The sequence below is a fragment of the Osmerus mordax genome, chromosome 28, assembly GCF_038355195.1.
Source record: "Osmerus mordax isolate fOsmMor3 chromosome 28, fOsmMor3.pri, whole genome shotgun sequence".
In the NCBI taxonomy this organism is placed as follows: Eukaryota; Metazoa; Chordata; class Actinopteri; order Osmeriformes; family Osmeridae; genus Osmerus; species Osmerus mordax.
In genome coordinates this window covers 1,690,870-1,717,261 of record NC_090077.1, presented here as the reverse complement: position 1 = coordinate 1,717,261, position 26,392 = coordinate 1,690,870, and the positions used below count along the sequence as shown (strand labels likewise).

At 49.7% G+C, this 26,392-nt stretch overlaps 5 protein-coding genes across 5 annotated transcripts in view; 3 read left to right on the top strand and 2 right to left on the bottom strand.

Moving 5' to 3' along the window:
* The first annotated feature begins 39 nt into the window (after positions 1-39).
* On the top strand, positions 40-10,471 carry ube3b (ubiquitin protein ligase E3B). The gene is made up of 28 exons (XM_067231516.1): positions 40-228; positions 680-807; positions 1,001-1,170; positions 1,320-1,437; positions 1,585-1,644; positions 1,734-1,838; positions 1,939-2,035; positions 2,145-2,230; positions 2,315-2,397; positions 2,733-2,838; positions 2,941-3,061; positions 3,253-3,430; positions 3,541-3,707; positions 3,844-4,011; positions 4,145-4,316; positions 4,462-4,580; positions 4,666-4,780; positions 4,922-5,021; positions 5,132-5,251; positions 5,345-5,521; positions 5,620-5,730; positions 5,832-5,969; positions 6,272-6,337; positions 6,425-6,483; positions 6,642-6,824; positions 6,935-7,046; positions 7,679-7,771; positions 7,925-10,471. Exons 3-28 carry the CDS (start codon positions 1,010-1,012, stop codon positions 8,114-8,116), a joined length of 3,207 nt encoding a protein of 1,068 aa, XP_067087617.1. The 5' UTR covers positions 40-228; positions 680-807; positions 1,001-1,009; the 3' UTR covers positions 8,117-10,471.
* Positions 10,472-10,778: 307 nt separating this feature from the next.
* Positions 10,779-14,875, top strand: aldh3b4 (aldehyde dehydrogenase 3 family, member B4). Its single transcript, XM_067231424.1, has 10 exons — positions 10,779-10,924; positions 11,492-11,687; positions 11,811-11,921; positions 12,272-12,392; positions 12,491-12,576; positions 12,695-12,776; positions 13,088-13,477; positions 13,638-13,804; positions 13,954-14,053; positions 14,207-14,875. The coding sequence occupies exons 1-10, from the start codon at positions 10,872-10,874 to the stop codon at positions 14,404-14,406; spliced, it is 1,506 nt and encodes a 501-aa protein (XP_067087525.1). The 5' UTR covers positions 10,779-10,871; the 3' UTR covers positions 14,407-14,875.
* Positions 14,876-14,982: 107 nt separating this feature from the next.
* Positions 14,983-16,850, bottom strand: mmab (metabolism of cobalamin associated B). Its single transcript, XM_067231435.1, has 9 exons — positions 16,717-16,850; positions 16,431-16,489; positions 16,257-16,350; positions 16,084-16,141; positions 15,902-15,974; positions 15,713-15,810; positions 15,484-15,548; positions 15,290-15,349; positions 14,983-15,190 (listed from the first exon to the last, which is right to left on the bottom strand). The coding sequence occupies exons 1-9, from the start codon at positions 16,818-16,820 to the stop codon at positions 15,106-15,108; spliced, it is 696 nt and encodes a 231-aa protein (XP_067087536.1). The 5' UTR covers positions 16,821-16,850; the 3' UTR covers positions 14,983-15,105.
* Positions 16,851-17,041: 191 nt separating this feature from the next.
* On the top strand, positions 17,042-22,884 carry mvk (mevalonate kinase). Its single transcript, XM_067231453.1, has 11 exons — positions 17,042-17,137; positions 17,326-17,419; positions 17,632-17,779; positions 17,879-18,026; positions 18,681-18,836; positions 19,002-19,105; positions 19,494-19,539; positions 19,721-19,811; positions 20,266-20,385; positions 20,661-20,814; positions 22,695-22,884. The coding sequence occupies exons 2-11, from the start codon at positions 17,342-17,344 to the stop codon at positions 22,844-22,846; spliced, it is 1,197 nt and encodes a 398-aa protein (XP_067087554.1). The 5' UTR covers positions 17,042-17,137; positions 17,326-17,341; the 3' UTR covers positions 22,847-22,884.
* Positions 22,885-23,164: 280 nt separating this feature from the next.
* Positions 23,165-26,392, bottom strand: part of trpv4 (transient receptor potential cation channel, subfamily V, member 4) — a 53,111-nt gene continuing 49,883 nt past the window's right edge. Inside the window, 1 exon segment of the mRNA XM_067230934.1 lies at positions 23,165-23,261. Coding sequence (XP_067087035.1) covers positions 23,165-23,261 — 97 coding nt within the window.

Here is a 26,392-nt window from a genome sequence, read left to right as displayed (position 1 = left end):
CACTCTAGCCGCGACCTAGCAATTGCAGTCGAACGTGATATCCCACAAGCAGTGCTTCTGCGTATCTGACACTGTGCTGGTGTTTATTGAATACAAACCAAATATTCCACTGTCAAACAATGCAATATGAAGATTTGATCAAGTTCAACGATTATCACCATGGCAAAGTGATATCCAACTCGGAATGTTTTCAGTGCGACAGTGGGAGGATTAATGGCTGCAGTTACTGTAAGAATCTTCTGTTATTGTTTACATATTGAAACCGCAAAACTTATGGCCTCTTACAATAATGATGTCATTGGCAGACAATCATAATGTTTTGTTTAGTGCGGGTCAACATCGTTGATTTATCGTGAAAACGCTTTTCTTTATAGAATGACATTGGTGTGACGAAGTGTTATGCTTGCCAGCTAGCTATTAGCTATCTTGTTAGCTAGTGGTATCCATTAGTGTGCGCTGTCAAGCTATCTAGCTAGCGCTAGCTTTGCTTTCTAGAAGTAGTTACAGTAGGTTGCAAGAAAACATAATACCAATTACCAGGGAAGTGAGTAACGGTATAAACGATATAAACGGTTCATAATGTGCGTTTATGCAATGCCTTACTTGTTGAAGACAGTGCAAATCCATGCATTAGAATATGTTGATGTTATTTAAATATGTATTTTGTTATTGTCCACAGAGATGACAGATCGAACAGTTTTCGCTGGGCTATTCTGTAGGTCGATATAGATAATGCTTAAGTGACTGGAGAAGTGCCTCGTGAGTCACAAGGTCCAGAATACACCAGCAGGGAAATTACACAGAAGGGTAAGGAAAGCCAACCGGTTAGAATGATGTTTGGACATCATCATCATGCCAATACACTCGTAGTAGGAATCAAAAAATATCTCACAATACTGTCAAATCAAATAATATGACCAAATAATATTGTCAACAAGGTGCTATTGCCCCCCCCCCCCCCGCCCCCTAAACCTATCCTTTTTACTTGTCGTTTTATCAGGGGTGCACAATGTTTAGTGCAACTCAGAGTTCGAAGTCAGAGTTCCTGGATAAAGCCAGACTGGCACGTGAGGAGAGAAAGGGCTACAAAGAGAAGGAGAGAGCGGCTACGCTAATCCAGGCCCTCGTTAGAAGATTCCTCTGCCGCTGCAGACTCCAGAAGCAAATACGGTTAGTTCTCTCAATACATTTAGTCATAATAGGCTACCGTCATGAACCGTGATGACTAGTAGACTCAGAAGTCTTGTTATTTGGTCTTTCTGAGCCGTATGCGCTTTTTCTTCCTTCATGAGATGCATGTTCTCTTTCTGTCTCAACAGGAAAGACGTGGATGACTTCTTTCTAACCTCTGATGCAGGGACATCAAAAAGAAACGCACTATCCATTTTTAAAATTGCACGGAAGTTATTATTTATATATTGCCAAGATGATAAGCTGGTGAGTTGGCTTATTTGTTATAATGGTAGTCATTTAGCGATTCATATTTTTAGCAGGTATTTATCAAACCAGCGTTAAAAACTCCTAGAAATATGGTGCTCGGTGCTGTTTGCATGAATGAATTGAAACTTTCTTTTGGATTAACAGCGGTTTGAGAAGCTTTGCCGTTCTATACTTGCCAGTATGGAGGTTGAAAACGAGCCCAAAGTAAGTCTGTAACTGACAACTTTGGATTACTTAAATGATTTATTTCTGTACAGATCCTAATAACTTTTCATATTTCTGTTGGTTTTCAGGTTTGGTATGTGTCCTTGGCTCTCTCCAAAGACCTTACCATCGCTTGGATCAAACAGATAAAAGACGTTCTGTGGGTCTGCTGTCAGTTGTTGAAGAAGTTGAAGGTACCGTGAATCTAGTCACTTGAACGGTTTTCCTGATTGAAGGTCAATGATTTGGGGCGTTGGAATGTAATAACGCATCATATCCTGCTGTGTCCCTCAGCCTGACATCCTGCAGGACAACAAACTAGTGACTCTGTATCTCACCATGTTGGTGACCTTCACTGACCCCTCAACTTGGAAGATAATGAGAGGAAAAGGTCAGTCCCACACTAAAACCAAATGATAGTTAACATGTTTCTCTTCCAATGTGCGGTGTGCTGTCTGACAAACACAACGATACACGTTTCCCTTTTCTCACCACGCCAGGGGAAGCTCTCAGACCAGCGCTGACTCGTATCTGCGAAAACATCATGGGACATTTGAATCAAAAAGGATTCTACTCTGTTCTGCAGGTGCGCTTGTTCTCCCTCGCTCGTCAGTCATACGACTTCAGCACCGCCATTTGTGTTCTTAACCGCTAATCTTTCCTATGTTAGATTCTTCTCACCAATGGATTGGCCCGCTCCAGGCCCTCTCTCTCCAAGGGAACACTTACAGCAATATTTACACTGTCACTAAGGTGTGTTGTCAGTGGACCTTTAGTCCACTTTTGAATAAATGTAGTCTGTGTTTAGGCAGTAGTGAGCAGGCCTACCCAAGATTTGTCTTCCTCCAAGGTTGTTGTTTTTCTTATTTTGATTTGGACCTTTTATCACATTGTGCTTAGGACAGTGCTCTGGCTCACATTGATGGGCCAGTCTATAGAAACAGGGACAGGAGAATGCACAGTGTTCAGAGCCTGTTTCAGTCTATAGAAACAGGGACAGGAGAATGCACAGTGTTCAGAGCCTGTTTCAGTCTATAGAAACAGGGACAGGAGAATGCACAGTGTTAAAAGCCTGTTTCTGTTTCCAGACCAGTTATCGCTGCTCACTTCTCGGACAACCTCCTGAGATCTTTCCTCCTCCACATCATGTCTGTCCCAGCCGTCGTATCTCACCTCAGCGTGCTCACCCCAGAGGTAAACACTCACTTTTACTGACGGCCACATGTAGGTCTGCTGAATTCCGTTTTGAGGTGGATTGTGATTGGCTCTGGTTCCGTGTGTGCTTCCTGGACACAGTGCATGGCCTCCATCCAGACTCATGACCTCCTGAGGAAGTTCATCCTGTTCCTCAGCCGTGAGGAGCAGTGTGGAGACATCTGTGTGTGCTTGGAGGGAAGCCACACCCTCTGCCTGCTGGGTAGGAGAGATTTGATGGTTTGATGTTGGACGTAGATTCATTTTATGGGGCTCTGAAGGAGGTTGAAGGTCGGAGGTTTATGGGTTATTTTTGTAGACGTTCCGGAGATGCTTGCTGTCGAATTTGTCCGACTGTCCCCTTTCCTAGGTCATTTGATTTGTATTGATCTGTGATCTGCTTGTCCTCTGTAGGAAACCTGATCCACTTGGGCTTCCTCAGTGAGAAGGTGCTGGAGGAGGAGGCCAACCATTTTGTGAAGGACCTCACTGACATGCTGTCCTATTGCCAGAGATACGTTTCCCAGAAGAAGTCCAACCTCACACACTGGCACCCGGTGCTTGGCTGGTTCTCCCAAACTGTAGACTACGGGTGGGTAGGAGAACCTCCCAGTCTGAATGTGGAATCAATCATAAGGAAAATCAAAAGACTCATGTCTCTGTTTCTCCCTTATTTCCCCCCTCTTCTCTTCTCCTCCCCAGCCTGAATGAGTCCATGCCGCTGGTCACCAGGCAGCTCCAGTACCTGTGGGGTGTTCCTGTGATCAGGACTCTCTTCTCTGACGTCCTCAGTAAGAAACTAGAGAGCCAGGAGCCCGCCCCTCCACCTCAGCAGCCAACCACGTCGCAGAACAACCTGCCAGTCAAGAGTGAGTCACATCGAACTGTAAAGACAGCATTTGAAATGCAGCAGGCGTATTGCCCAGGACCCAAGGACAGGCAATGCTGGGAAGTTGTTTGGATGAGCAGTTCGCGACGAATAAATAATGAAATCATTTCCCCTAGACCTTTTCAAGCGGGCGTTCCAGAAGTCGGCGTCCGTCCGGAACATTCTGAAGCCAGTGGGGGGGAAGAGGGTAGACTCTGTGGAGGTGCAGAAGGTGTGCAGCATCTGTGTGCTTTACCAGACGGCCCTCACCACCCTCACACAGATACGACTGCAGATCCTCACTGGTAAGTGTCTCAGCGCACACACACACACACACACATTCACACACTCACACACACACACACTCGCGCACACACACACACTCGCACACACACTCACAGCACACTGATTCACTCTGCCCCCTTGGTGTTTCCTCAGGCCTGACCTACCTGGACGACCTGCTGCCTAAGCTGTGGGCGTTCATCTGTGAGCTGGGCCCTCAGGGGGGTCTCAAGCTGTTCATGGAGTGTCTGAACAACGACACGGACGAGTCCAAGCAGCTCCTGGCCATGCTCATGCTTTTCTGCGACTGCTCGCGACACCTCATCACGTAGGCCCCCCCAAACTTTCCCGTCCAATCGAAACTCTCCGTTACGAGAGCGAGATAAAAATCGCATGCGAGCACATTCGTGTGGACGAACGGTGGGCTCGTTGGGTGGCAGCGACTCACCCCTGTCTCCTTCTGTTTGCCGCAGCATCCTGGATGACATCGAGGTGTACGAGGAGCAGATTTCATTCAAGACTGAAGAGCTCGTCACCATATCTTTCTTCCTGAACACGTTCGTGTACAAGATGGTGTGGGATGGCATCTTGGGTAAGTGTCTTCCCTGCTCCAACCCCCCCCTTCCCTCCGCGTCAGCTGTCAGCTAAGCTAAGTAAGCTAATCATGTTTGTGACAGAAAATGCCAAGGGGGAGAAGCTGGACCTGTTCCACAGCGTCCATGGCTGGCAGATGGTGCTCTACGAGAGGGACTGCAGGAGAAAGTTCTCCCCTGAGGACCACTGGCTGCGCAAGTGAGTGACCGGCCTTGATAACACGATAAACGAACAGATCCAGACTGCCCCGAATCGGTGCTGTCCCCAGAGGATCACTGTGGAGCGCTGGCTGACGGTAGTGGTGTTATTGGCTGTTAATCTCTCCTCCGGTTCCTCCAGGGACTTGAAACCGAGCTTACTGTTCCAGGAGCTGGAGAAGGGGAAGAGGAGAGCACAGCTGATACTGCAGTACATTCCTCACGTTATCCCTCACAAGAACGTAAGGGGAACCGCGGGTGAAAATACCCATCTTCTAGAACATTGGTTTAGTTTCTTGTCCTCCATTCGGTCAGCCTGTGATGCGTCTGATTGGTCGTTCTTGCCTTTTAGAGGGTCCTGTTGTTCCGGAACATTGTTACCAAGGAGAAGGAGAGCCTGGGATTGGTGGAGACAAGCTCCGCCTCCCCCCACGTTACCCACATCACCATTCGCCGCTCACGAATGCTAGAGGTATGAAGCTGCCTTTCTTTCTACTGTACAGGCAGCGGCAACAACAGTCTCCGCCAGACGCTAACCTTTGACCCCTCGTGTGTGTCTGTCCAGGATGGATATGACCAGCTCCGTCGGCTGCCTGTCAACTCCATTAAAGGGGTCATACGCGTGAAGTTCGTCAACGATCTGGGGGTGGACGAGGCTGGAATCGACCAGGACGGAGTCTTCAAGGAGTTCCTGGAAGAGATCATCAAGAAAGTCTTCAACCCAGCGCTCAATCTCTTCAGGGTACTGAGCTCTTTCAGCTGTCTGGTAACCGTGGCGATTGACTTCCTGCTGATGACGATGGTGTTGATGATGATTTGATGTTATTATTTTGTTCACAGACCACCAGTGGAAACGAAAGACTATACCCCTCCCCGACATCCTACATTCACGAGAACCACCTGCAGCTCTTTGAGTTTGTGGGGAAGATGCTGGGAAAAGCCATGTATGAGGTACGACCAACAAAACTCTCCGGATAAGAGCGTCTGCTAAATGACTGAATGTAAATGTCTGACCTTGAGCTTGACCGTGGACCTGCGTTCTGTGTGTCCAGGGCATCGTGGTGGACGTGCCCTTCGCCTCCTTCTTCCTCAGCCAGGTCCTCGGTCACCACCACACCACCTTCTACAGCTCCATAGACGAGCTGCCGTCGCTGGACTCTGAGTTCTACAAGAACCTCACCTCCATCAAGGTCAGTGGTTGCTGTGGCCGTTAAATACGGTGTCTTGACTCTGACCACCAAGATACCGTTAGAACTATGCACTTCTGATCCTTGGCCCTCTGTAGTCTACTTCTATATTTTTATATTTATATCTACTTTTTATATTCCTGTAGGTGCCTGCTAAATGAATAAAAGGTCAAATGTAAATGTCTCCTTGAAGACCCAGAAATACCACTTTGATGTCCTTGTTCGCTCACTTTCTACAACGTCCTGGTTTTCTCTCCTCCTGTTTGTCGTCTTGTGATTGGTCGATCTGGTCGTTCGCGTCGCAGCGCTATGACGGGGACGTCGGCGACCTGGGACTGACGTTATCGTATGACGAGGACGTCATGGGACAGGTGAGGGCTCGCCTTCCAAGAACACGTAGAAATGTGAAGGTACAGGAAGAGACACACCTTTAACGCTCTGCGTGTGTTCCTTCACAGCTGGTCTGTCACGAGCTGATACCGGGGGGGAAGACCATGTGTGTCACCAATGAAAACAAGTGAGTCGACGCATGTCTGGTTTGGTTTAATGTTTTGGCATTTCAGCTGTCAAACACCCTTGTTAGGGTCGAAAACTCCTATTCTTGCTCCATACATCCCTGACTTTGTCCCCTCCCCTCCCCTCCCCTCCCCTCCCCTGTCTTCCCCTCCCCTGCAGGATCAGCTACATCCACCTGATGGCCCACTTCCGCATGCACACCCAGATCAAGGAGCAGACGGCCGCCTTCATCAGGGGCTTCCGCAGCATCATCAACCCAGAGTGGCTGCACATGTTCTCCACCCCGGAAGTGCAGCGCCTCGTCTCCGGGGACAACGCCGAGATCGACCTGGATGACCTCAAGTGCGTGACCCCTCTGTCTTCCCGGTGTATCATTGGCGTGCAATTGTTTATTGTTGTCCTCATACAGTACATACAAAGACAATCTCACAATCTCCACCTCTGGTCTCCAGGAAACACACTGTTTACTACGGCGGCTTCCACAGCAGTCACAGGGTCATCATCTGGCTGTGGGACATCCTGGCCAGTGACTTCACCGCTGAGGAGAGGGCCATGTTCCTCAAGGTGAGCCTCGCTGACCCTCCCTCCACAGCCAGCCTCCCCTCCACAGCCAGCCTCTCCTCCACAGCCAGCCTCCCCTCCACAGCCAGCCTCTCCTCCACAGCCAGCCTCTCCTCCACAGCCAGCCTCCCCTCCACAGCCAGCCTCCCCTCCACAGCCAGCCTCTCCTCCACAGCCAGCCTCTCCTCCACAGCCAGCCTCCCCTCCACAGCCAGCCTCTCCTCCACAGCCAGCCTCCCCTCCACAGCCAGCCTCCCCTCCACAGCCAGCCTCCCCTCCACAGCCAGCCTCCCCTCCACAGCCAGCCTCTCCTCCACAGCCAGCCTCTCCTCCACAGCCAGCCTCCCCTCCACAGCCAGCCTCTCCTCCACAGCCAGCCTCCCCTCCACAGCCAGCCTCTCCTCCACAGCCAGCCTCCCCTCCACAGCCAGCCTCCCCTCCACAGCCAGCCTCTCCTCCACAGCCAGCCTCCCCTCCACAGCCAGCCTCCCCTCCACAGCCAGCCTCCCCTCCACAGCCAGCCTCCCCTCCACAGCCAGCCTCTAAGGAGGCTGTGAGGGGTTGTTTTTAGGTGACCGTGTTCAGAGGTGACCGTGTTCACAGGTGAAGCCTCTGTTGTTGTTTGTGTTTGGTAGTTTGTTACCAGCTGTTCCAGACCGCCCCTCTTAGGGTTCGCCTACCTCAAGCCCCCGTTCTCCATCCGCTGTGTGGAGGTCTCTGATGATCAGGTGAGATTCCTTTTTGTATTTTTTTTTTATCACCAACGTCAACAGGGGGACATGTTGTTTACGAGCTGTTGTTTATCTGCAGTTGTTTATCTGCTGTTTATGTGCTGTTGTTTATCTGCTGTTGTTTATCTGCGGTTGTCTGTGTGTCTCCAGGACACCGGGGACACCCTGGGCAGTGTCCTCCGCGGCTTCTTCACCATCAGGAAGAAGGAGCCTGGAGGTCGCCTGCCCACCTCCTCCACCTGCTTCAACCTGCTCAAGCTGCCCAACTACAGCAAGAAGAGCATCCTGAGGGACAAGCTGCGCTACGCCATCAGCATGAACACAGGCTTCGAGCTCTCCTAACTGGGGCAGCCTGGAGGCCAGGGGGTTGGGGAAAGCCCCCTTATCCAGGCTTAGGGGTCAGGCTTGCCCGGAACAAATCAAGTCGGCGGAGCACTCCATCCCCCTTCGTCTCAGCCAGTCCAAGACAGATTAGTTCCACCCCCCCCCTCCCCCGCCCTCAGCCAGGGAGACCCCCCTCCCCCAAACCTCCACCCAAGGGCTCCCTGCCCCGTTTCTTCCCAGGTTACCATGACAACGTTTTTAAGTTTCTTTTTTTTAAAGGGCACCCGTCGCTTTGAGTGTGAATTCGTGGACTTTCTGATGAAGCGGAAAGGAAAGAAAGTCATCCGAGCTGTCTGATTGGAGAGCTTGCTCTGTCCTCCACTCTTACCACCCCCACTGAAATTCAACCCTCCCCAGAACCCTGTCTTTCACTCTCTCTCAGGCCTGGATCTGTCGATACTCGGATCTAACACTCCCATGTCAAGTGAACTGGAAAGCAATATAGATGCAATGCAAGCCATTAGACACGCAAAATGACTCTCCACACGAGCAAGACCAAGGGATGTTTTATTATACTGGAGTATATTATCCGGGCAACTTTCCGAGTCTTTGTGGAACATGATGAAAGCACCTTTTTATAAAGAGACGACAAATCACTGCCTCATGTTCAACAACAATCATGAAGGAGGACTGGTCTAGACCAGGTCACATGACTAAACCAGGTCACATGACTAGACCAAGTCACATGACTAGACAGGGTCACATGACTAGACCAGGTCATGTGTCCATGCCTGTTTCCATATGTGGATATTGTGTCCCTTGTTAATCGACGTGTGAAATATGGACGACTTGGCTGATCTCTCTGTAAACACAACCCTTTTCCTGAATGCCCTTCCCCCTTGTCTCTCCTCTATGTGACCGTGCACCCTGATAAGAACTTCAGATATTGCACAGCAATGCAATTATAATACTAAAAGCGATTTCACATGTTCCTCATGTCGTCTGACACAGACCAGGATGTCACATCTTAAGAGTATTCACTTCAGTTCTTTTTTTCTTTAGATAAACAGATTGGACGTCGTCACTGGAATGCTTTCGCTATGATTTGCTGTTCCAAACTGCGGCGCTAGAACGCCGCTAGTCTGTGTTTCCGGTGGTTACACAGCCCCACAGAGTCTGTCACAGTGAAGTCATCGATGAAGAACCGTAGTCCGTCTGCAAGGATTCAACCGACGATTTGTCACATGACACCGAGTGCCTCCTGTATGTCCCATTCTCACGCGTCCTGTTCCATGTGGAGTGTTCCTTCTGGAGTGTTCCATCTGGAGTGTTCCATCTGCAGTGTTCCATCTCGAGTGTTCCATCTCGAGTGTTCCATCTCGAGTGTTCCTGCGTCTCTTGGAACCAAGCCATAAATACAGATAAAGGCATTTGTTAGGATTCTTGATCCAGCTTTGAGGAGCCAGCAGAGATCCTACAGCGACACCCTCCATCACCAGTCCACCAACCAACAACCGTCTGGTTTCATTTCTCAGTGACTGAAAGGATGCTCTCGCGTCAGTGGACCTTATAGCCATGCGGAACTGAGTTCAGAAAAGGAGCAAGCCCTGCTACATGATGTCATGGGTTGGTTGATCACCTGCTTAACTGAAATGTAACCACACCTTTCCCACGCAGATTTGACCAGTATGCAGCCAATAGTGTCCCCAGTGGTTTAATGCTATTCTACCTAAAAGATCCATGGGCCGAAATCTGTGACCTGTCTCTGCGTGAAGTGGCAGTTGGTATTAAAATCGTCTGTACTGTGCGTTGTCTCTCTATTTAAGTTAAATTAAAGTCATTCCGCAAATGGAGGCAATCGGAACAATTTTTTCTCTCTATGACAGCTATTTCCCTATTTATGGTGTTGTCGGCAATGCAACATTTTACTCATCATTTTGGCCTTATCAATGCGTGTTGTAGAACTACCCCTTTCAAAAATAAATATTTAAGCAGTGTTATGTGGCTTAAAAATTGTAACGCTACATAAAAATCGAGCTTCATTGAGACTTGTTCCTAGTGAGAGAGACACTGACAGATACCTCATAAGCTAATGTGTATGATGATAATTCTCATCAATTTTAAATGATGTCATGAAATCTAGCTATATGAGTATCAACTCTTTTTTATAAATTCAAAAAAAATCCAGGAATTGGTCATCGTGGTCCTTTCGAACAGTCTCCTTTTTAAAAGTGTCTTTTAAACAGGTTGCACTATGTGATATAAAGTTGTTGAAAAGGCTCCTGTGTGAAACGTGTAAGATATGATATTATCTCTGCTGTAAAACATTAACATTGAGTCATGTATGTTAACCATTCATTAAAAAATCTTTAACATCCCAAACGTGCTTATGTTATATCATTTACTCGGTTTTAAAGTGCAAAGTTAGTCCCGATAAAGTCAGATGTGGCTTGGCGTTTCAGATTTATGAACGCATCGTTATCATCATTTCATGCACCTGTTGGTATTTCTGATTTTCGTCATCCAGTATTGAGCGCTGCAGCGCAAATTCAAACAATGACCAATAAGCAGACGCCTCAGAGTTTATATGACACGGACAGGTTAAATTAGTCCATTTTGGACAACAAGCGATTATTTTAGCAAACGTTTGGGTGAGTGGATTATGGTGTTAGTGCGCAGGCTCGAATCGAAACTTTACAAAGGCTGAGGGTGTACAGCGTTCCTTATATCACGGGCCTTGGGGAAAAATCAACAATTGACCATTCCGTGAATCATGAGCAGTCCGCCAAGTCCTTCTCCAACGCGATGGTTCAAAGCCTTACGCAGGTAAGTGTGCGAGGAAAACTTTGGAGACTTATTCCGATTCTGTACACTACTTTGTAAAGGATTCTTGAACATGTTAAGTTTATTGTAATTTTGAGTTTCACTGACAACAGCGTAAACATTAGTTTTGATCAGTGTCGCCAAGTGCAGCGTAGGTGATTGAAGGTATACATTTGGGGTACCATTTTCTGATGGCTGTCTTTGTACTCATTTTCTGATTGGATGAATTCTCTTGACAATCTCCCCTTACTCTGTGGGCTGTCCTTACTAGGCCCTTAAACAGATTTAAAACTGCAAACATATTTAAGAGGCCCACATTTCACAGAATTACTGTACAGGAACAACATGGGTGGAAAAGCCAGAGCGTGTTATACATGCAAGAGGAACGGACGGCTAACATGCAGACGGTACTAAATGTGATCATGGAAATAAAGTAGTGAGGTATAGCTCAAGAGGGTGGGGCATGGTTAATAATGGTAGTATTCGTCTGTAATTTGCCCTGACTTTGCCCCACATTTGAAAGGTAGGCGATGTTTACAGTGGAAAAAGTGACCTGTCTGTGTGGTGCAGGACCAGACTTGGGGAGCCCTGCTTGAAGACCAATGCTCTGGAGACTGTTGAGCTTCTGAAGAGGGCGAGAGCTGCCTTTCAGGCTGGACGCACTCTGAAGGAGAGCTTCAGGCTGGCCCAGTTGGAGGCCATCCTGCGCATGTTGACGGAGCACGAGTGTGACTTTGTGGACGCGCTCGGGAGAGACCTCCACAAGGTGAGAAACACTCCTGGCGCTGATGACGTGAAACGTCTGGTCTCCTTGTACGGGGGACTATTGGCGGTTATGCTAAACAGTGTTTCTGACACGTGCTGTTGTTGTTTTGCTGTGGTGTGCCAGCCCCGGTTTGAGACGGTGTTGTCAGAGCTGATGCCGGTGAAGAACGAGGCTCTCTACGCCATCAACAACCTCAGGAAGTGGATGGAGCCACAACGGGTTGAAAAAAACCTGGTAAGATGGCGCTTGCATGAAAAAGGAGTAAGGAGAACATGGGTTGTCGTATGGAAAAGCTATCCACACACGCCCCGGCCTTGTTTACGTGGTGTTATGTAGGACTAAGACGAGCTGATTGGGCCGGCTCCACACAATGCTTTGCTTTGTTGCCGGGAGTTGCGCGTGTTCTCCTGAGAGATTAGAGGTGGGAATTTCAGCAGGCGTTCCTTGTTCAGTCCCAGCTCAGACTGAGCTCATCCATCTTTACTCACCCAGCATGTCAACTGATGACGACTGTGACTCATGACTGTGGTTTATTTTCACTGCCTCACGTGAGCCCCTCTTTCTTGGGTCCTGTGACGGAGTAGGCGACCACATTGGACGACTCTCTGGTGGTCAGCGAGCCCCTGGGGGTGGTGCTGGTCGTGGGGGCCTGGTACAGCCCGGCCCAGCTCTGCCTGGTGCCCCTCGTGGGGGCCATCGCCGCAGGTAAAGATGGTCGGAGATCTGATTTAGGGGGTCTCGCCCGTCGTAGGTTTGTGTCAGTGAACGCAGCGGCACGTGTCGGATCTGTTGTGCTTTCGCAGGAAACTGCGCCATCCTCAACCCGTCAGAACACTGCTCTCACACCGCTGAGCTCCTTCACCGTCTCGTCCCCTCCTACCTCGACAACGTGAGTGGCTACTGATGTGTGTCCCCGGGGGATGGCGTTTCCCCCGCTGGTTTGAAACCGAGACCGTCTGAAATGTGGGACCTGCTCTTCTAACAAACTCTGCTGTCCTCTTCTGAAGGAGTGCTTCCACGTGATCCTTGCAGGGGTGACTGACTTGGCTGAAGTCGTGGAAATGAAATTTGATCACGTGTTCTTTACAGGTAACGATGAGCAAAGGGTTAAACTCTAGTATTTTTAGTTTCAGTCAGGTAGTTTGCATCTACCTGTATAGCTAGTAAACATGTTTCCTGCGGAGTCACCACATACACTACCCATGTGTAGCATTACTAGTCCAGTAGCCTAGCAAGAGTTCACAGGCAGTTGAATGACTAGGAGCAAACACAAACCTCCCTGAGAAGTTCAGACCACCACTTATGCACTGAAATAACGTCATTGTACCTTTAGCTCCCTGTGTTATTGCGTGGGAAATCGTGGTTCTAATCATCTCCCCCCCCACATGGGTCCATCCAAGGAAACAGGGAGGATGGTATCAGGGTGGCCCAGGCGGCGGCCCCCCTCCTCACTCCCGTCACCCTGGTCCTGAGCGGCAAGAACCCGTGCTACGTGGACCAGCAGTGTGACATCAACACCACGGCTCGCCGCATCGCCTGGGCGCGCTTCCAGAACGCCGGGCAGAGCATGGTGGCGCCGGACTACGTCCTGTGCCACGAGGAGGCCAAGAGCCGTCTGTTCCAGGCCCTGCGCTGCTGCATGCTGCAGTTCTACGGCACAGATCCCCGGGAGTCCAGTAGCTTCGGCCGGATGGTCAACCTGGAGAACTTTAACCGCACCCGGGACCTGCTCTTGAGGTCTGGCAAGGCGGCTGTGGGAGGGCAGTCGAACGAAGCAGAGAAATACATAGGTAATCTAGTGTAGGGGAGAGTTTTTTATTTTATTCATCTTTCAATTTCATTTGAAATTATTTGTTGATGTCACTGTGATTTTCTATTATATTATTCAATTGAAATGATTTTCTAGGATATTATTATTCAATTGTGTGTCCTTTGCGTATGCCCCGGCAGCTCCGACCGTCCTGATGGAGGTGGTGGCGTCAGACCCAATCATGCAGCAGGACGTGCTGGGCCCCGTCCTCCCCATCCTGACGGTGTGCAGCGTGGACGAGGCCATCGCCTTCATCAACCAGCGAGAAAAACCCCTCTGTGTGTACGCGTACTCGAGCAACAGCAAGGTGAATGCCGCGCCCTGTGGACCGCTGTGTCGAACGCACCTGACCAGCGACCACATCAAGTGACGTGTCGTTATGCCGTAGTGTGAAGATATGGAGACCTCCTGTACCTCCTCACCCCCTGTCCACACCCCTCTCTCTCTCCCCTGCAGGTGATCTCCAGGCTGATGAGCGAGACCTCCAGCGGAAGCTTCTGCTCCAACGACAGCATCTTGCAGAGCCTGATGGTGGTCCTTCCCTCCGGGGGAGTGGGTAAGTCCTGGTCGGCACTGCATCGCGACTGTGTACGTTTATCTGACAGCGGCAGGTGCTGTGCTTCGTCCACGGATGAGTTGGCAGCCCGACCACCTCCCCAGTCAGTCAGCGTTTCTGAAACGACCCTGGGTTGTGTTTTGAATGTGCCAGGCTCTAGCGGGATGGGCTCCTACCACGGGCGCTACAGCTTCGACACCTTCTCCCACAAGAAGCCCTGTCTGCTCAGGAGCACGCGCATCGAGTGCGTCACCTACCTGCGCTACCCGCCCTTCGAGGAGCGCAACCTGTCTCTGATGACCTGGGCCAGCTCCCTCTCTCAGAGGAGCCAGGGGTGGTGCCAGATCCTGTGAGGCTGGGGGGGAGCACTCCGGACAGAGCCGTGGAACCAGGATCGGTGTTGCCTTTGCGCCCGGCGGCCCAGATGTGTCACTTAGCACAGCAAATGATGGTGAGGGAGGTTTTCTGATGCATGATATCATGCTGTGGGGGTTGTCAATTTATGCGCTATGCTGTTGGTAGGACATTAAACGATAAGTATGAAATTTGAAGTTGTGTGCCAACACGATGCAGCACTGATCTATTTGAAGGCTGTCTGATCTTGAGAAGTGAAGTAAATGCGCTTTCAGCTGGTTATACAATCAAGCTTTGTCTGAAGTGTAATTACTATTCTAAAGGGTCTATTCCTAAGCCAGCTATTAACTTTGCTCTGAAATACATAATTTTCCTCTTATGGTGATAAACATGCTGTAAATACATGATTAAGTTAATATTAAGTAATGTGTGCATGATTGCTGATTCTAAAATACAAAAAAAATTCCCTGATGCTCATAATTAAAAATGAAATAATGATTGAGTCCTTTGCATAAAGTATTTGTGTTAATAGATGGCATCCACATTCATCAAACAAAATGATCTGTGGATTTGGGTCTGTATCCAATTCAGGCAAGTTTTTTATTCAAAAACACAATGTCATGATTATGCGTTCACATGACCACATCTGTGATGAATTCAGTCTTATTGGCAGGTCCAGCTGTTTTCAGAAAGACTAGTCATTCAGGCCTCCTGTAGATTGTCTCTGAGTTGCCCTCTTTCATGGCTGTAAATCTGGCCACAGTGAACAGATAGTCGCTCAGTCTGAAGGAGGACACAAGGTTGAAGTTGGTCAGCAGGAGAGCATGTTCTGAATACAGATTATTAATATAATATACAGTATACCCAGTGCTATACTGGTACCTGTTCAGAAATCTGGCCACATCAGGATCTGCTTCTCCTGAGCGGACGATGGGAGCGACGCTGGAATAAAAACACATCACAGTTAAACAGATTCTGCGCTTGTTTTCCTGCAGTATTCAAGATCGGAATGTTTGGTTGTTAGGGAGCTCTTGGCAACGGCAGGTCGGGACTAATTGGCTGCAGGTGAAGCGGACCTGCGTTCAGCTCGCCGGCACACGGTCCGTGCTACGTGCAGGGCAGCACTGCTCTTCCCTCCGGACTGAAACACAAGTGTCATAAGCAGATCGAGGACTGACTCCAAGACTTCCTCACACTGTTTACAAACAGACCGTGATGCCTTACGCCTACTTAAGGGCTGTAGGACTTGGCCTGACATTTCACAAAGTTGTCCAGATATGTTCTATAGTACCAGTAAGTACTTACAGGTAATATGAAGTTTGTCAGTGGTGGAAGCTCCAGTGTAAAGGCATCAATCCAGTTCTCCAGGTCTGCTACTGGCTGGGGACTGAATTTGGTTTTCTCTGTAAAAAAAAAAAGAGAAATGTACATCTTGACCAAGTTGCATCCTAATGGTACACATGCTGGAATGTTGTGACACAATCCTGAACATACTTATGTGACTTTCTCTTGCGGATGACCGAGGTGTGGCAATATTTGATCCCACGTCTTGTAACACACATTGAATCTGTGGGTTGAGAGGAAAAAATTAAGGAAATTGGAACCATGTTAAAAGTACAATAGTATATGTTAATCAATTGTCCAAAGTTCACTGAAGTAAGGGTTGAAACTCAGACCTTGTCTAGCTGGTCTGTGAACGTATGACCCTTGTCAAGGCAAAACTCTCTGGCCAAGCTGTAGAGGACAAGACAATTGTGAACTAATTTCCCTTAAAAGAGCAAGGTCAAGGGTCAAGACGTAATTTGCAATGTACTCACCCTATAGCTGACGTAATTTGCAATGTACTCACCCTATAGCTGACGCCAACTCATCTGTTGTTCCAAGCGCTTCGAAAACATGATCCTCCTTCGGTCTTCTCTCTCCCGTGAATGTGCTTGAGAAACCTGTGGACGGCGAGAGGATGAGGCGAGTTTCAGTTGGAACAACGGTGACAATGAGCAGTGCTTCCAAGTTTTAAACCCACCTTTGTCTCCAGTTTTAGTGTATATTTTGGGGATCTTACTGTCTCCCTCCGTAGCATAACTGAGGGGTAATGCAGCGTTAGACTGAGGCTTTAATCACTGTGCTTTCATAGAAATGAGAGCATCAAATTGACTACTGTTTTCATCGTTTTAAGGTCACATAATTCCTCCCTTATTTCTGAAAGGACACAATGCGGAGGTTGTAGACGTAATAACCTTAACGTTAGCAAGTTAGCTGTGTAGAAACACGATATTATAGAATAGCATACAATAAGTATACGCAGCCACCTTCGTTGTGATCCAAATAATGTATTTGTCCAATTCGCACTTAGACATTTCCAAGTCATAAAGATACAACGTAGATGAGCTTGTTTGGTAATCAATGAAGCCATGTTTTACTTAACTGAGCTGAACACATGAAGATAGCGACCAATAAAAGCGACCGTGTTTTCTGTCTGTCCGGAGCACCCGTAGATTGTGGGGCGGTCTCTTCATCACACGACCAATGGCACGAGGGAGAGATCGCAATGCCGATTGGATAGGGAAGGATATGTACATATGAGTTCAAGCGCTGATAGGTTGTTGCAGGCAAAAGCATGCTTAGCGTGGTTGTGTTGACAGTCAGCTGTCTAGTGTCAAAACTTGATTCACAGACCAAGAAGCTTCAGTAGATTATGGGATTTAACAGTTTTGTCACCCGTGTGCACCGGTAAGATCAATGGTTATCTGGTGTGCTCTTAAAAAAATCATAAATATTCATAGAAGACAGACTTTTCTACTTATGGCTAACTTGCTAGCTAATTGCCGTATGTTACGCTAACAACCTGGGTTTTTACACTTACCAAGCCAGCTAACAAAACATTCATGTATCTGAACGTTGCTTTACTTTGTCCCCAGACATTAGGTTTTAAAAATGCACGTAAAGGAATGCATCGTTTCTGCACCGGGGAAAGCAATTCTCCACGGCGAACATGCGGTAGTGCATGGCAAGGTAAGCATCACTACCTTCCTCTCAATGAACCAAATCCTACAGTACATGTGTCATATAGAGCGTGGAACCTTTTTTACGGGATGCATGGGGCCTCATGAAGATGATTTCACTGTGTTGGTAGTTGGTGGTAGTCAGATAAGAGGCCAGTGACTTGTAAAAAAGCTTTTTGACAGAAACGAGAACTGAGACATTGTATTCGTCCTGTCATCCAGGTGGCTCTGGCGGTGAGTTTAAACCTACGGACATATTTACGGTTGCGGGCCACATCCAACGGCAAAGTATGCATCAACCTCTTAAACATCGACACGTTCCTGAGCTGGGATGTGAAGGAACTGCAGCAGCTCTTACCAGACTCTGTTGGTAAGTGACGTCAAGAGGACTTACTGATCGACATGTACACAGTATATATTCGTAAGATACGATGTTATCAATTGTGCTCTTTGTCATTGTGATTCACAGCTGATCTGAAGAGCCTAAACAAGCTAAATGCTGAACTGGTCACAAGACTGCATGACTTTGTCGGTGTGTCGAATGGGAATCTGGATACCCGCAGCATGGCCATACTGGCCTTTCTCTACATCTACCTGTGTGTCTTTGCAGGACCAGGGTAAGAGGCCCATCACATGACGCATCCACCTGATACATAATAAATGCAGTCATTAAGCTGAAAAACAAAACGCTAATACAAGTGCAGGCAGAGCTTTATAAAGACCATGTATGGGTGAGGGTGGCCAGTGTCTGGGGTAGCTGCTAGCGGGGCTGATGTTGTGGAGCATCAGCGATCTAAGTCGTGGTCCGGCGGTAATCATGGCTGACACGGCGCTGGCGTGGGCTAGAGGGGAGACGCGCTCTGACAAGACAGACACTAATGAAAGTCTGGCAGTGGGCCACACAGCAGCACTTCCTAACCAGTCTGGATGGGCTTGTCCCTCAGGGGGAGGGGGGAGGGGGGAGGGGGGCCAGTAGCAGGTTTAGTTCAGACTATCCTCCTGACTGCCTACAAGCCGGCTGCCACAAACACTTCGACAGCTCGATGGTTCAGGCCTCATTCGCATGTTTAAACTCTAGCTGGTCCTAATGGGAAGCAAAGCTGTGTATCTTCCAGTCTCTTCCGCTTGTCTCATTAGGCTGAAATGACATACTGAGGCTTTTACGTACAACGATTGTTGCTCTGGTGAAAAGCAAGCACTCGGTAATGCATTGGAATTGATTTTTGTGTGTGTGTCTTTTTCCCCCCCTGGCGCTCCGGGCTGATTGACAGCGACCTGCCCAGCCTGACGGTGGCGCTGTGGTCTGAGCTGCCCACAGGAGCAGGCCTGGGCTCCAGCGCTGCCTTCTCTGTGTGTCTGGCTGCTGCGCTGCTGTCTGCCAGCGGGGACGTCCCCTGCCCCCCGGCCAATCAGGAGGACACAGCCAGGTAACGAGAGGGAACACGGGATCGGTGTGTGGGGGTGGGGGAGAGGAACTGGAGATGGTCAGTCGAAGTATGGTCAGAAAGTGGCTTGTGCATGTCACTCACTTTAATATTCTCTCTGTGTGTGCGTGTGTGTGTGCATGTGTGTGTGTGTGTGTGTGTCGGCAGGTGGGGGGAGGATGACCTGCAGCTGATCAACAGGTGGGCGTTCCAGGGTGAGAGGATGATCCATGGGAACCCCTCGGGGGTGGACAACGCTGTAGGAACATGGGGTAACACTGCAGCTCCCCCACACACACACCCTCACACACACACCCTCACACACACGCCCTCACACATCCCCACACGCACCCTCACACACACACCCTCACACATCCCCACACTGCAGCTCCCCCACACACACACCCTCACACACACACCCTCACACACACGCCCTCACACACCCCCACACGCCCCCTCACACACACACCCTCACACATCCCCACACTGCAGCTCCCCCACACACACACCCCCACACGCACCCCCACACGCACCCCCACACACCCCCACACATCCCCACACCTACTTACTCAAGTTTCTCATACAGACACACGCATAAGCCAAACTATAACGTCAAATCGATCCACATCCATTTCTAACTATGTTTCTGACTCGTCCTAGGGGGCATTCTGAGGTACCACTCTGGGGAGATCACACCTTTGAGCAGGTACCGTGCCGAACAGCGTTTACATCAAAGCTTTGCCCGCACTCGTTTTCTATTGTGTTCAGTGGCCTCTGGACGTGTGACTCCCAGCTGGCGTGGAGGTTCCCAGTCAGAGCTGAGGGTCTCCGACGAGGAGCATGGCGACGCACAAAAACACTTCACCGTCTGCTTTTTTCACTTCCAGAGTCCCTGTGCTAAGAATCCTTCTCACCAACACTAAAGTCCCCCGCAGCACCAAGGTGCTTGTTGCTGGAGTGAAGGACAAAATTAACAAGGTGCAAAAAAAAAAGTCTGCTTTCCCCCTGTGTGATGGCCGTCTCCTCTGTAATGAATGTAATGACCGGTGCTTGTGTGCGGGGCTAACACACTCCAGGGCCTGGCGCTGTGCGCCTTCATAAAACATGGAAATGAACCTCTCAGCCCGCGCCCCTGTGTGCCGTTGCCTTGACGACGCCAGCAGGTGTGCCGGCGCTGAGAGGTAGGAGGGGGGGGGGTGTCGTGTCAGACTATCAGTGTCGTGGCCAGGGTGTTTTAATCACGATTTACACTTCAGATATTAATAAATATAATTAGCCCCGTTCAGGCTTTTCAGGCCGTTTTTCGCAGAAACGTGATTTTTCGAGGCATTTTTGTCTGCCTGGCATGACACCGAACATGGTCGATGTAAGATTAAGTGTTCTAGTGTTGTTGAGTAACTAATCAGGTTGCATGCTGTTCTCCCATGTGTAGTTTCCCTCAGTCATGACGCCAGTGCTGGAGTCTGTGGATGCTGTTTCCTGTACATGCGAGCAGACTTTGTCAGACATGACCAGTGCGTCCTGCACGGCTGAGCACTACAGCGTTCTGGAGGTAGCCCTCACCCGCGCCCTGAAGGGGGCATTGTGTCTGTTTCTGTGATAGCTACGTCTGCCGCACGGCATCCTTGCTGCTGTCGCTAGACCGTAACTAGCAAATCTATAGGACCATAACTGACCATTTTATACAAATAATCTTTTGATGACAAACCTTTTGGAATGCCTTCGTAATATTTCTTGTGATCCTTGTTACCTGAGGGTAGCTCAACTGTGAGTCTTGCAGGGTCGCTAGCTAGCATTGACAAAGGTGCTTCTCCATGTTGGCTGCAGGAGCTGATTGACATCAACCAGCACCACCTGGTTGTGATGGGCGTGGGCCACCCAGCCCTGGACAGGCTGTGCCGGGTCACCCTGGCCAGGGGCCTCCACAGCAAGCTGACCGGCGCTGGGGGAGGGGGCTGTGGCATCACCCTGCTCAGACCAGGTACCTGCCTCACACTCACCCCAAACTGGGACGACTAACCAGGGATGTTACAACCTGGCTCAAAGCTTGTAGCAACCAAAACGATAGCCAGTTCATATGGGTTTATTCGCACACGGAAAACCAAAACAAAACGTCAAAAAACATTGACCATATCGAGCGGCTAGCTCTTAGCAGCGAAATTCGTCAGGAATTTCACAAAATTGTGGATGTAGAGCTAATACAAATAAACGTTGTCACAACATTGCGCTTTAATATGTAGATACACACCTTTATCAAAACGTTCTGGCCTTAAAATCCAATAGTGATATGTCAGGATTTTTTTTCTCTCTTTTTTCTCTTTTCTTATTAAGCCATGTGGGTCTGGTTATTGGCCGTTCAAACACTTTCAGTAGATTAATGTCAAGTTTGACGATACCCAAGACAGAGCTACTCCACATATGGGCGGCGGCAGGGTAAGGCTGGTTGGGCTACAGCCACACCAATAATTGTGTTAGCCTCACCATGAAACAAGCAAGAAAATTGTGTATTCTATTGTGTATGTATTCACATTGAAATTCAGACATTGATTTGAGTGTTAATGTTAAATAACCTAGACCCATGTCAGAATGTCAAAATGCAAAAACACGAGTTTACATTTTGGGACAGGTCAAGTAGTTTGGGACGGTTCATTTTGTGCTTCGGGACGGTACCGTGAGGAAAAAAGTTAGTTGCGAGCCCTGCCCACCTGCCTCACTCTCCCAACCTCCTCCCCCCCATCTCCTCCCCGGTGAGCGCATCGAAACGCCTTCACGGGAGGGCACCGCCGAGCAGGATAAGATGGAGTAAGGAGCGGTCCATGCGTTGTGTTTCCGTCAAGGTGTGGCTGCTCTGGGCCTGCTTGTCACTATCCGTTATGCTGACCCCATTAAGGAGAGAGAGATGTGTGAAATGGCTCGCTCAGGCTGATTATACGGTCCCGGCACAGATTGGTTTGGGCTGAGGTGTGTCTGGGGGAGACTTCCTCCCCTGTCACCTTGAATCACCCGCTCCCCTGTCGGGACTCTGCTCTCTGAGTGACAGGCTATCATGGGGGCACGGAGCCTAAAGAGTGGGGAGGGTGATGAGTTGGAGGGCGCTGTTATCACTCCTCTCTCTCTCACTTTCGCTCTCTGTCTCTCGCTCTCGTACACACATACACACACACACAAAACAAACGGGCTGGGAACCTGCTTGAATTTGAAGTGTTGCTTTTGTTTACGCCCGCAGCCTTGATGTCATTGCATTTTAATAAGTCATAGACCCCCTAAATATAGCCCCAAATGATGTGGATGTGCATTTTTTCGGAAGCAAGTGTCACTGTTTTGCGCTTCGCAGCTATTAAGAAGTTCCTCCCATCTGTACCCCCCCCTCCCTCTTCCTCATTGTGCTGAGAAGAGCCCTGAGCTGGTAACCCTTGTGATTTGAGTGACATAAGAAGGTAAAGTGTGTTCCTGTGTTAGTAGAGGCTGGCTCCATGGCTCCCAGTGTTGAGGGTCAACAGTCTCGTTGGCTGGGATCTCCTTTCAGCCTGTTTCTGCGTACTGTACCCGCTCCACAGCCAGTGCCTCTCTCAGGACTGCCCTGCCTTCATTCTTTTCTTGCCAAATCATAAACCGTGAGAGCAAACAGAGAACGCTCTCACCTGCTCCTTGAGACATGCACCTGACTGTACAGATAGTGTTTGGTTACCCGGTAAAGAATCATGTTGTTAGTTTGGCACTGTAACTACTGTCGTCTAGCTCACTGCAATTTTTTTTTGTGTGTGCGTTTGGTGCTTGTGTGTGTTGTTCACATGAACGTACGAACTTGTGTGTGTGTGTGTGTGTGTGTGTGTGTGTGTGCACCCACGTGTGTGTGTGTAGACACGGAGAGCTCAGTGGTCCAGAGCACCATTGAGGACCTGCGGGGTTGTGGATATGACTGCTGGGAGACCAGCCTGGGAGGGCCTGGAGTGCAGCATCACACTGCTGCCTCTGTGAAGCAGGAGGCCCTGGAGCTTCTGCTGCAGTACTGACCCAGAGACACCTGGCCTGGCCCCCTGGCCTGGCCCCCTGGACCCCTGGCCTGGCCCCCTGGCCTGGCCCCCTGGCCCCCTGGCCTGGCCCCCTGGCCTGGCCCCCTGGCCTGGCCCCCTGGCCTGGCCCCCTGGCCTGGCCCCCTGGCCCCCTGGCCTGGCCCCCTGGCCTGGCCCCCTGGCCTGGCCCCCTGGCCCCCTGGCCCCCTGGCCTGGCCCCCTGGCCTGGGGACCGGCCGGCCTCCCCGCCCCAGAGACACCACCTGGGACAGGGGCCTCCAGGGGGGCCTCACTGGGACAGGGGCCTCCAGGGGGGCCTCACTGGGACAGGGGCCTCCAGGGGGGCCTCCAGGGGGGCCTCACTGGGACAGGGGCCTCCAGGGGGGCCTCCAGGGGGGCCTCCAGGGGGGCCTCACTGGGACAGGGGCCTCCAGGGGGGCCTCACTCTTCACCTCACAGGATGAGGAGGGTCCTGTAGACTCAGCCTCAGTCTCAGTAAGACGCTTCCTTTGGAACAGAAGACCAGCTAAAATCCCCTGACCACAGCGGGGGTCATCTCAAGGTTTAGAGCGAATGAATGACGCCATTTGTAGTTTTTTCTTTGTTGAAATAAATCGTTTTGTAGTTTTGAAGGATTAGGCGTTGTAGCCTTCCTTCCTTGGTGATGCGAAGAGTTTGGAGTCATACTGTTTTAGTAAGAGTTAATCATGAGAAGGGGACATGACTCTTGGCCTAATGAACAATCGATTCCAGTGTGATGTTGTCTTTGTCCAGTAGGTGGCAGCAAAATACCAGAAATACACATGCATCACAACAAAGAACTGAAGTTGGAATAGAGTTCCTAAGGATTTCATTTGAAATTAAGAATTTATCTTAAGATTGTATCTTATCTACAAGCAGACATGGTGCTTGATACTGCTTATCTCTGTCTGAAAACAGCCTACTTGTACTGAATCGGGCCTGTTTCCCATGACTAATGGACACATTCTGGATGGTTTGAAATAATGTTGTCAGTATGTTGACTACCCGATGCTGCTATTTACTGCGTTCTAACAGTTTGCATATGAAAATGTAGTAATGTAGTCATCGCTGTTGTGTTTTGTTTTGTTTCCCAAAATAAACAACTCACTCAAGACCAAATGGACACCCAGATTTGTACTGACAAAAATGTCACATAAGACAATATTTACAAAAGATAAAGAATAGGTTGATTCACTAATGCGTGTTGGAACTAGGTAACAAGACTATACGTGTGTGGGGGAATTACAACTCCGTAACGCGTGTGCGTGTGCTTGTGCGTGTGTGTGCGTGGGTGTGGAGGGGGTTAATTAGCGAACATGGAGTACGTGTGTGAAGATGCGTGTGTGTGGGCTATAACTAGGTAAGTAGGCTGACTTGGGTCTGTGAGAGAAGCTGTAGGGCTGAGAGAGAGAGAGAGAGAGAGAGAGAGAGAGAGAGAGGAGCGGGGGGGCTCTGAGTGGATGGCCTTTCTGTGAAGCTCTGGATTACCTTCCCTCTAATGTGGATCAACAGCTCCCAGTGTCCTCCTCTGAGTCACGCTTCCATTTGTGCTGACACACACACGCACCCATACGCTCCGGACTCCTCCAACCATTTCTTACTTAGACACTCACGCCCCTAAGCGTTCTAGAACTTTCTGCGGTCGCGTGGAATCTTTTTAGAATCTCATTAGGGAAAGGTCAGTTTAGATGCATGTAAGTAATAAATGACCCAGTACGTTTATAAATGAATATTTTTTTCTTCCTTTGTGTGTGTCAACATGACTGAGTGTTTCTCCTCAGGTGGTGTGGGGGATGTCCCCGTGTGTCGTGTCTTCCGTGGTCCCTCCCTTGTCCACTTGAATTGTGTCGTCTTTCCGTCAGGGCAGCGCGCGACACACTTGCCCCTAACCTCTGCTGGAATTTAATTACCACTGCGCTTTCGATGGAGATGGCATTGACGAGGGCCTGACGAGATGGAGACAGCGTTTCATTTGAAGCCCCTCTCTCTCCCTCTCTCTCTCTTTGCCTCTCTCTTTCTTCATCTCTCTCTCTTTTCTCCCTGTCTCTCTCTTGCTCTCTCCCTTTTCCGACCGCGAGGCACAGATGGTGTTTCTTCTCTTCTGTTTCATCAATGTCAGCGCCGGCTTCTTTCTGCTCTGATGGGTAGATTCTAAGGAGGAGGCCTGACATTATTTCAGATAACAGAGGGAGCGGGGGGAAAGGGGGTCGAGGATGGAGGGAGGATGTCAGCGACGGAGGGATGAAATGAAAACAGTAGACGGGTCTTTAAGAGCAGTCGTGGAGGGAGGGGGAGACCGAAACAGACCTCGCCAGGCCCCGCGTTTGTTTGTTTGTTCCCAAAATGCAGAGTATCTGTTTGAACGCAGGGGGGGTAAGATGCACTCTGCTCATGCGAGAATAATGAAATGTTCAATGTTGTGTGTGAATACAACGGCCGTTGTCGCGACGCCGGCAGAATCCCTCTGCTTTCTCCTGATGAGATGGATGTCAGGACTCATTAACTCTGACCAGAGCTGGACGTGACTGTCAGACTGCCACCGCTGTCACCGCTAGGGCCTAGTGTCCCTTGAAGACATGTTTGGCTGAGGACTTGCACTGTAACATCAACACATCCAGGCTCATGCACTTGTGTGGTCATGTATGTGCTCAGTGCCTCCATGTGCCTAGTTAGCAGGAGAGATGATGAGATCAGTGTCTGGCTGAGTGAGTCGTGGTGACAGGACTGAGCGGAAGCAGGCTCAGCAGGGTGTGTGTGTGTGTGGGGTGTGTGTTTGTGTGGGGTGTGTGTTTGTGTGTGTCCCCATCCAGCCCCCACACAGTGGCTCAGTCGGGGACAACATCAGTCTAGAGGAGCCCCCAACCCCCCCTCACTCCCCCAACCCCACCACCCCCGGTTCAACCCTGCAGAGTTTTTCAATCATGATGGGCGCTGTGACCCTCTTGCTGAGAGTTTGCCCTTTTGGGAAGTGGGGGTGGGTGGGGGGAGGGTTCCCGTGACGACGCAGGGGCCTTCTGACCCCAGTAAAGCCGCAGGGTGTGACAGAACAGCCCACGTCTAGTCTGAAAAGTGCAAAGCCTCATCCTGTTTATTTGTAGCTCATACTTTGAAGGTGACATCAGACCTCCCCCCCCCCCCCCCTTCTTCCGGATCGATAGAGAACCGAGTTGATTACGAAAAGCGACTGGTCTTTTCCTGGCCGCGAGGGAACGCCGTGGTTTCGGGGCGTACGCCCAGGACAGGGTTGAGTGAGATCGTATTAACATACGGAGCTTTAAAACACACAGTGTTGCGCAGGTAGAGCGAGTTCACGTTGCATTTTTCATCAAGGGATTGTATCATGTCATTGTATTGATCCTGTAATTGATTCCGTGAAGTGGAGGGGCACCTGAACAGCAGTGTGTCATCCCTGACTGCCGCCAGCGCTCTTGTTTAATTGCGGGCTAAGGCTCTGGTTTTCTTGTTGCCTTTGAAGAGCCTCATTGATTTTTATACCACCCCTCAGCCCCGCTCTGCTCCGTTTTT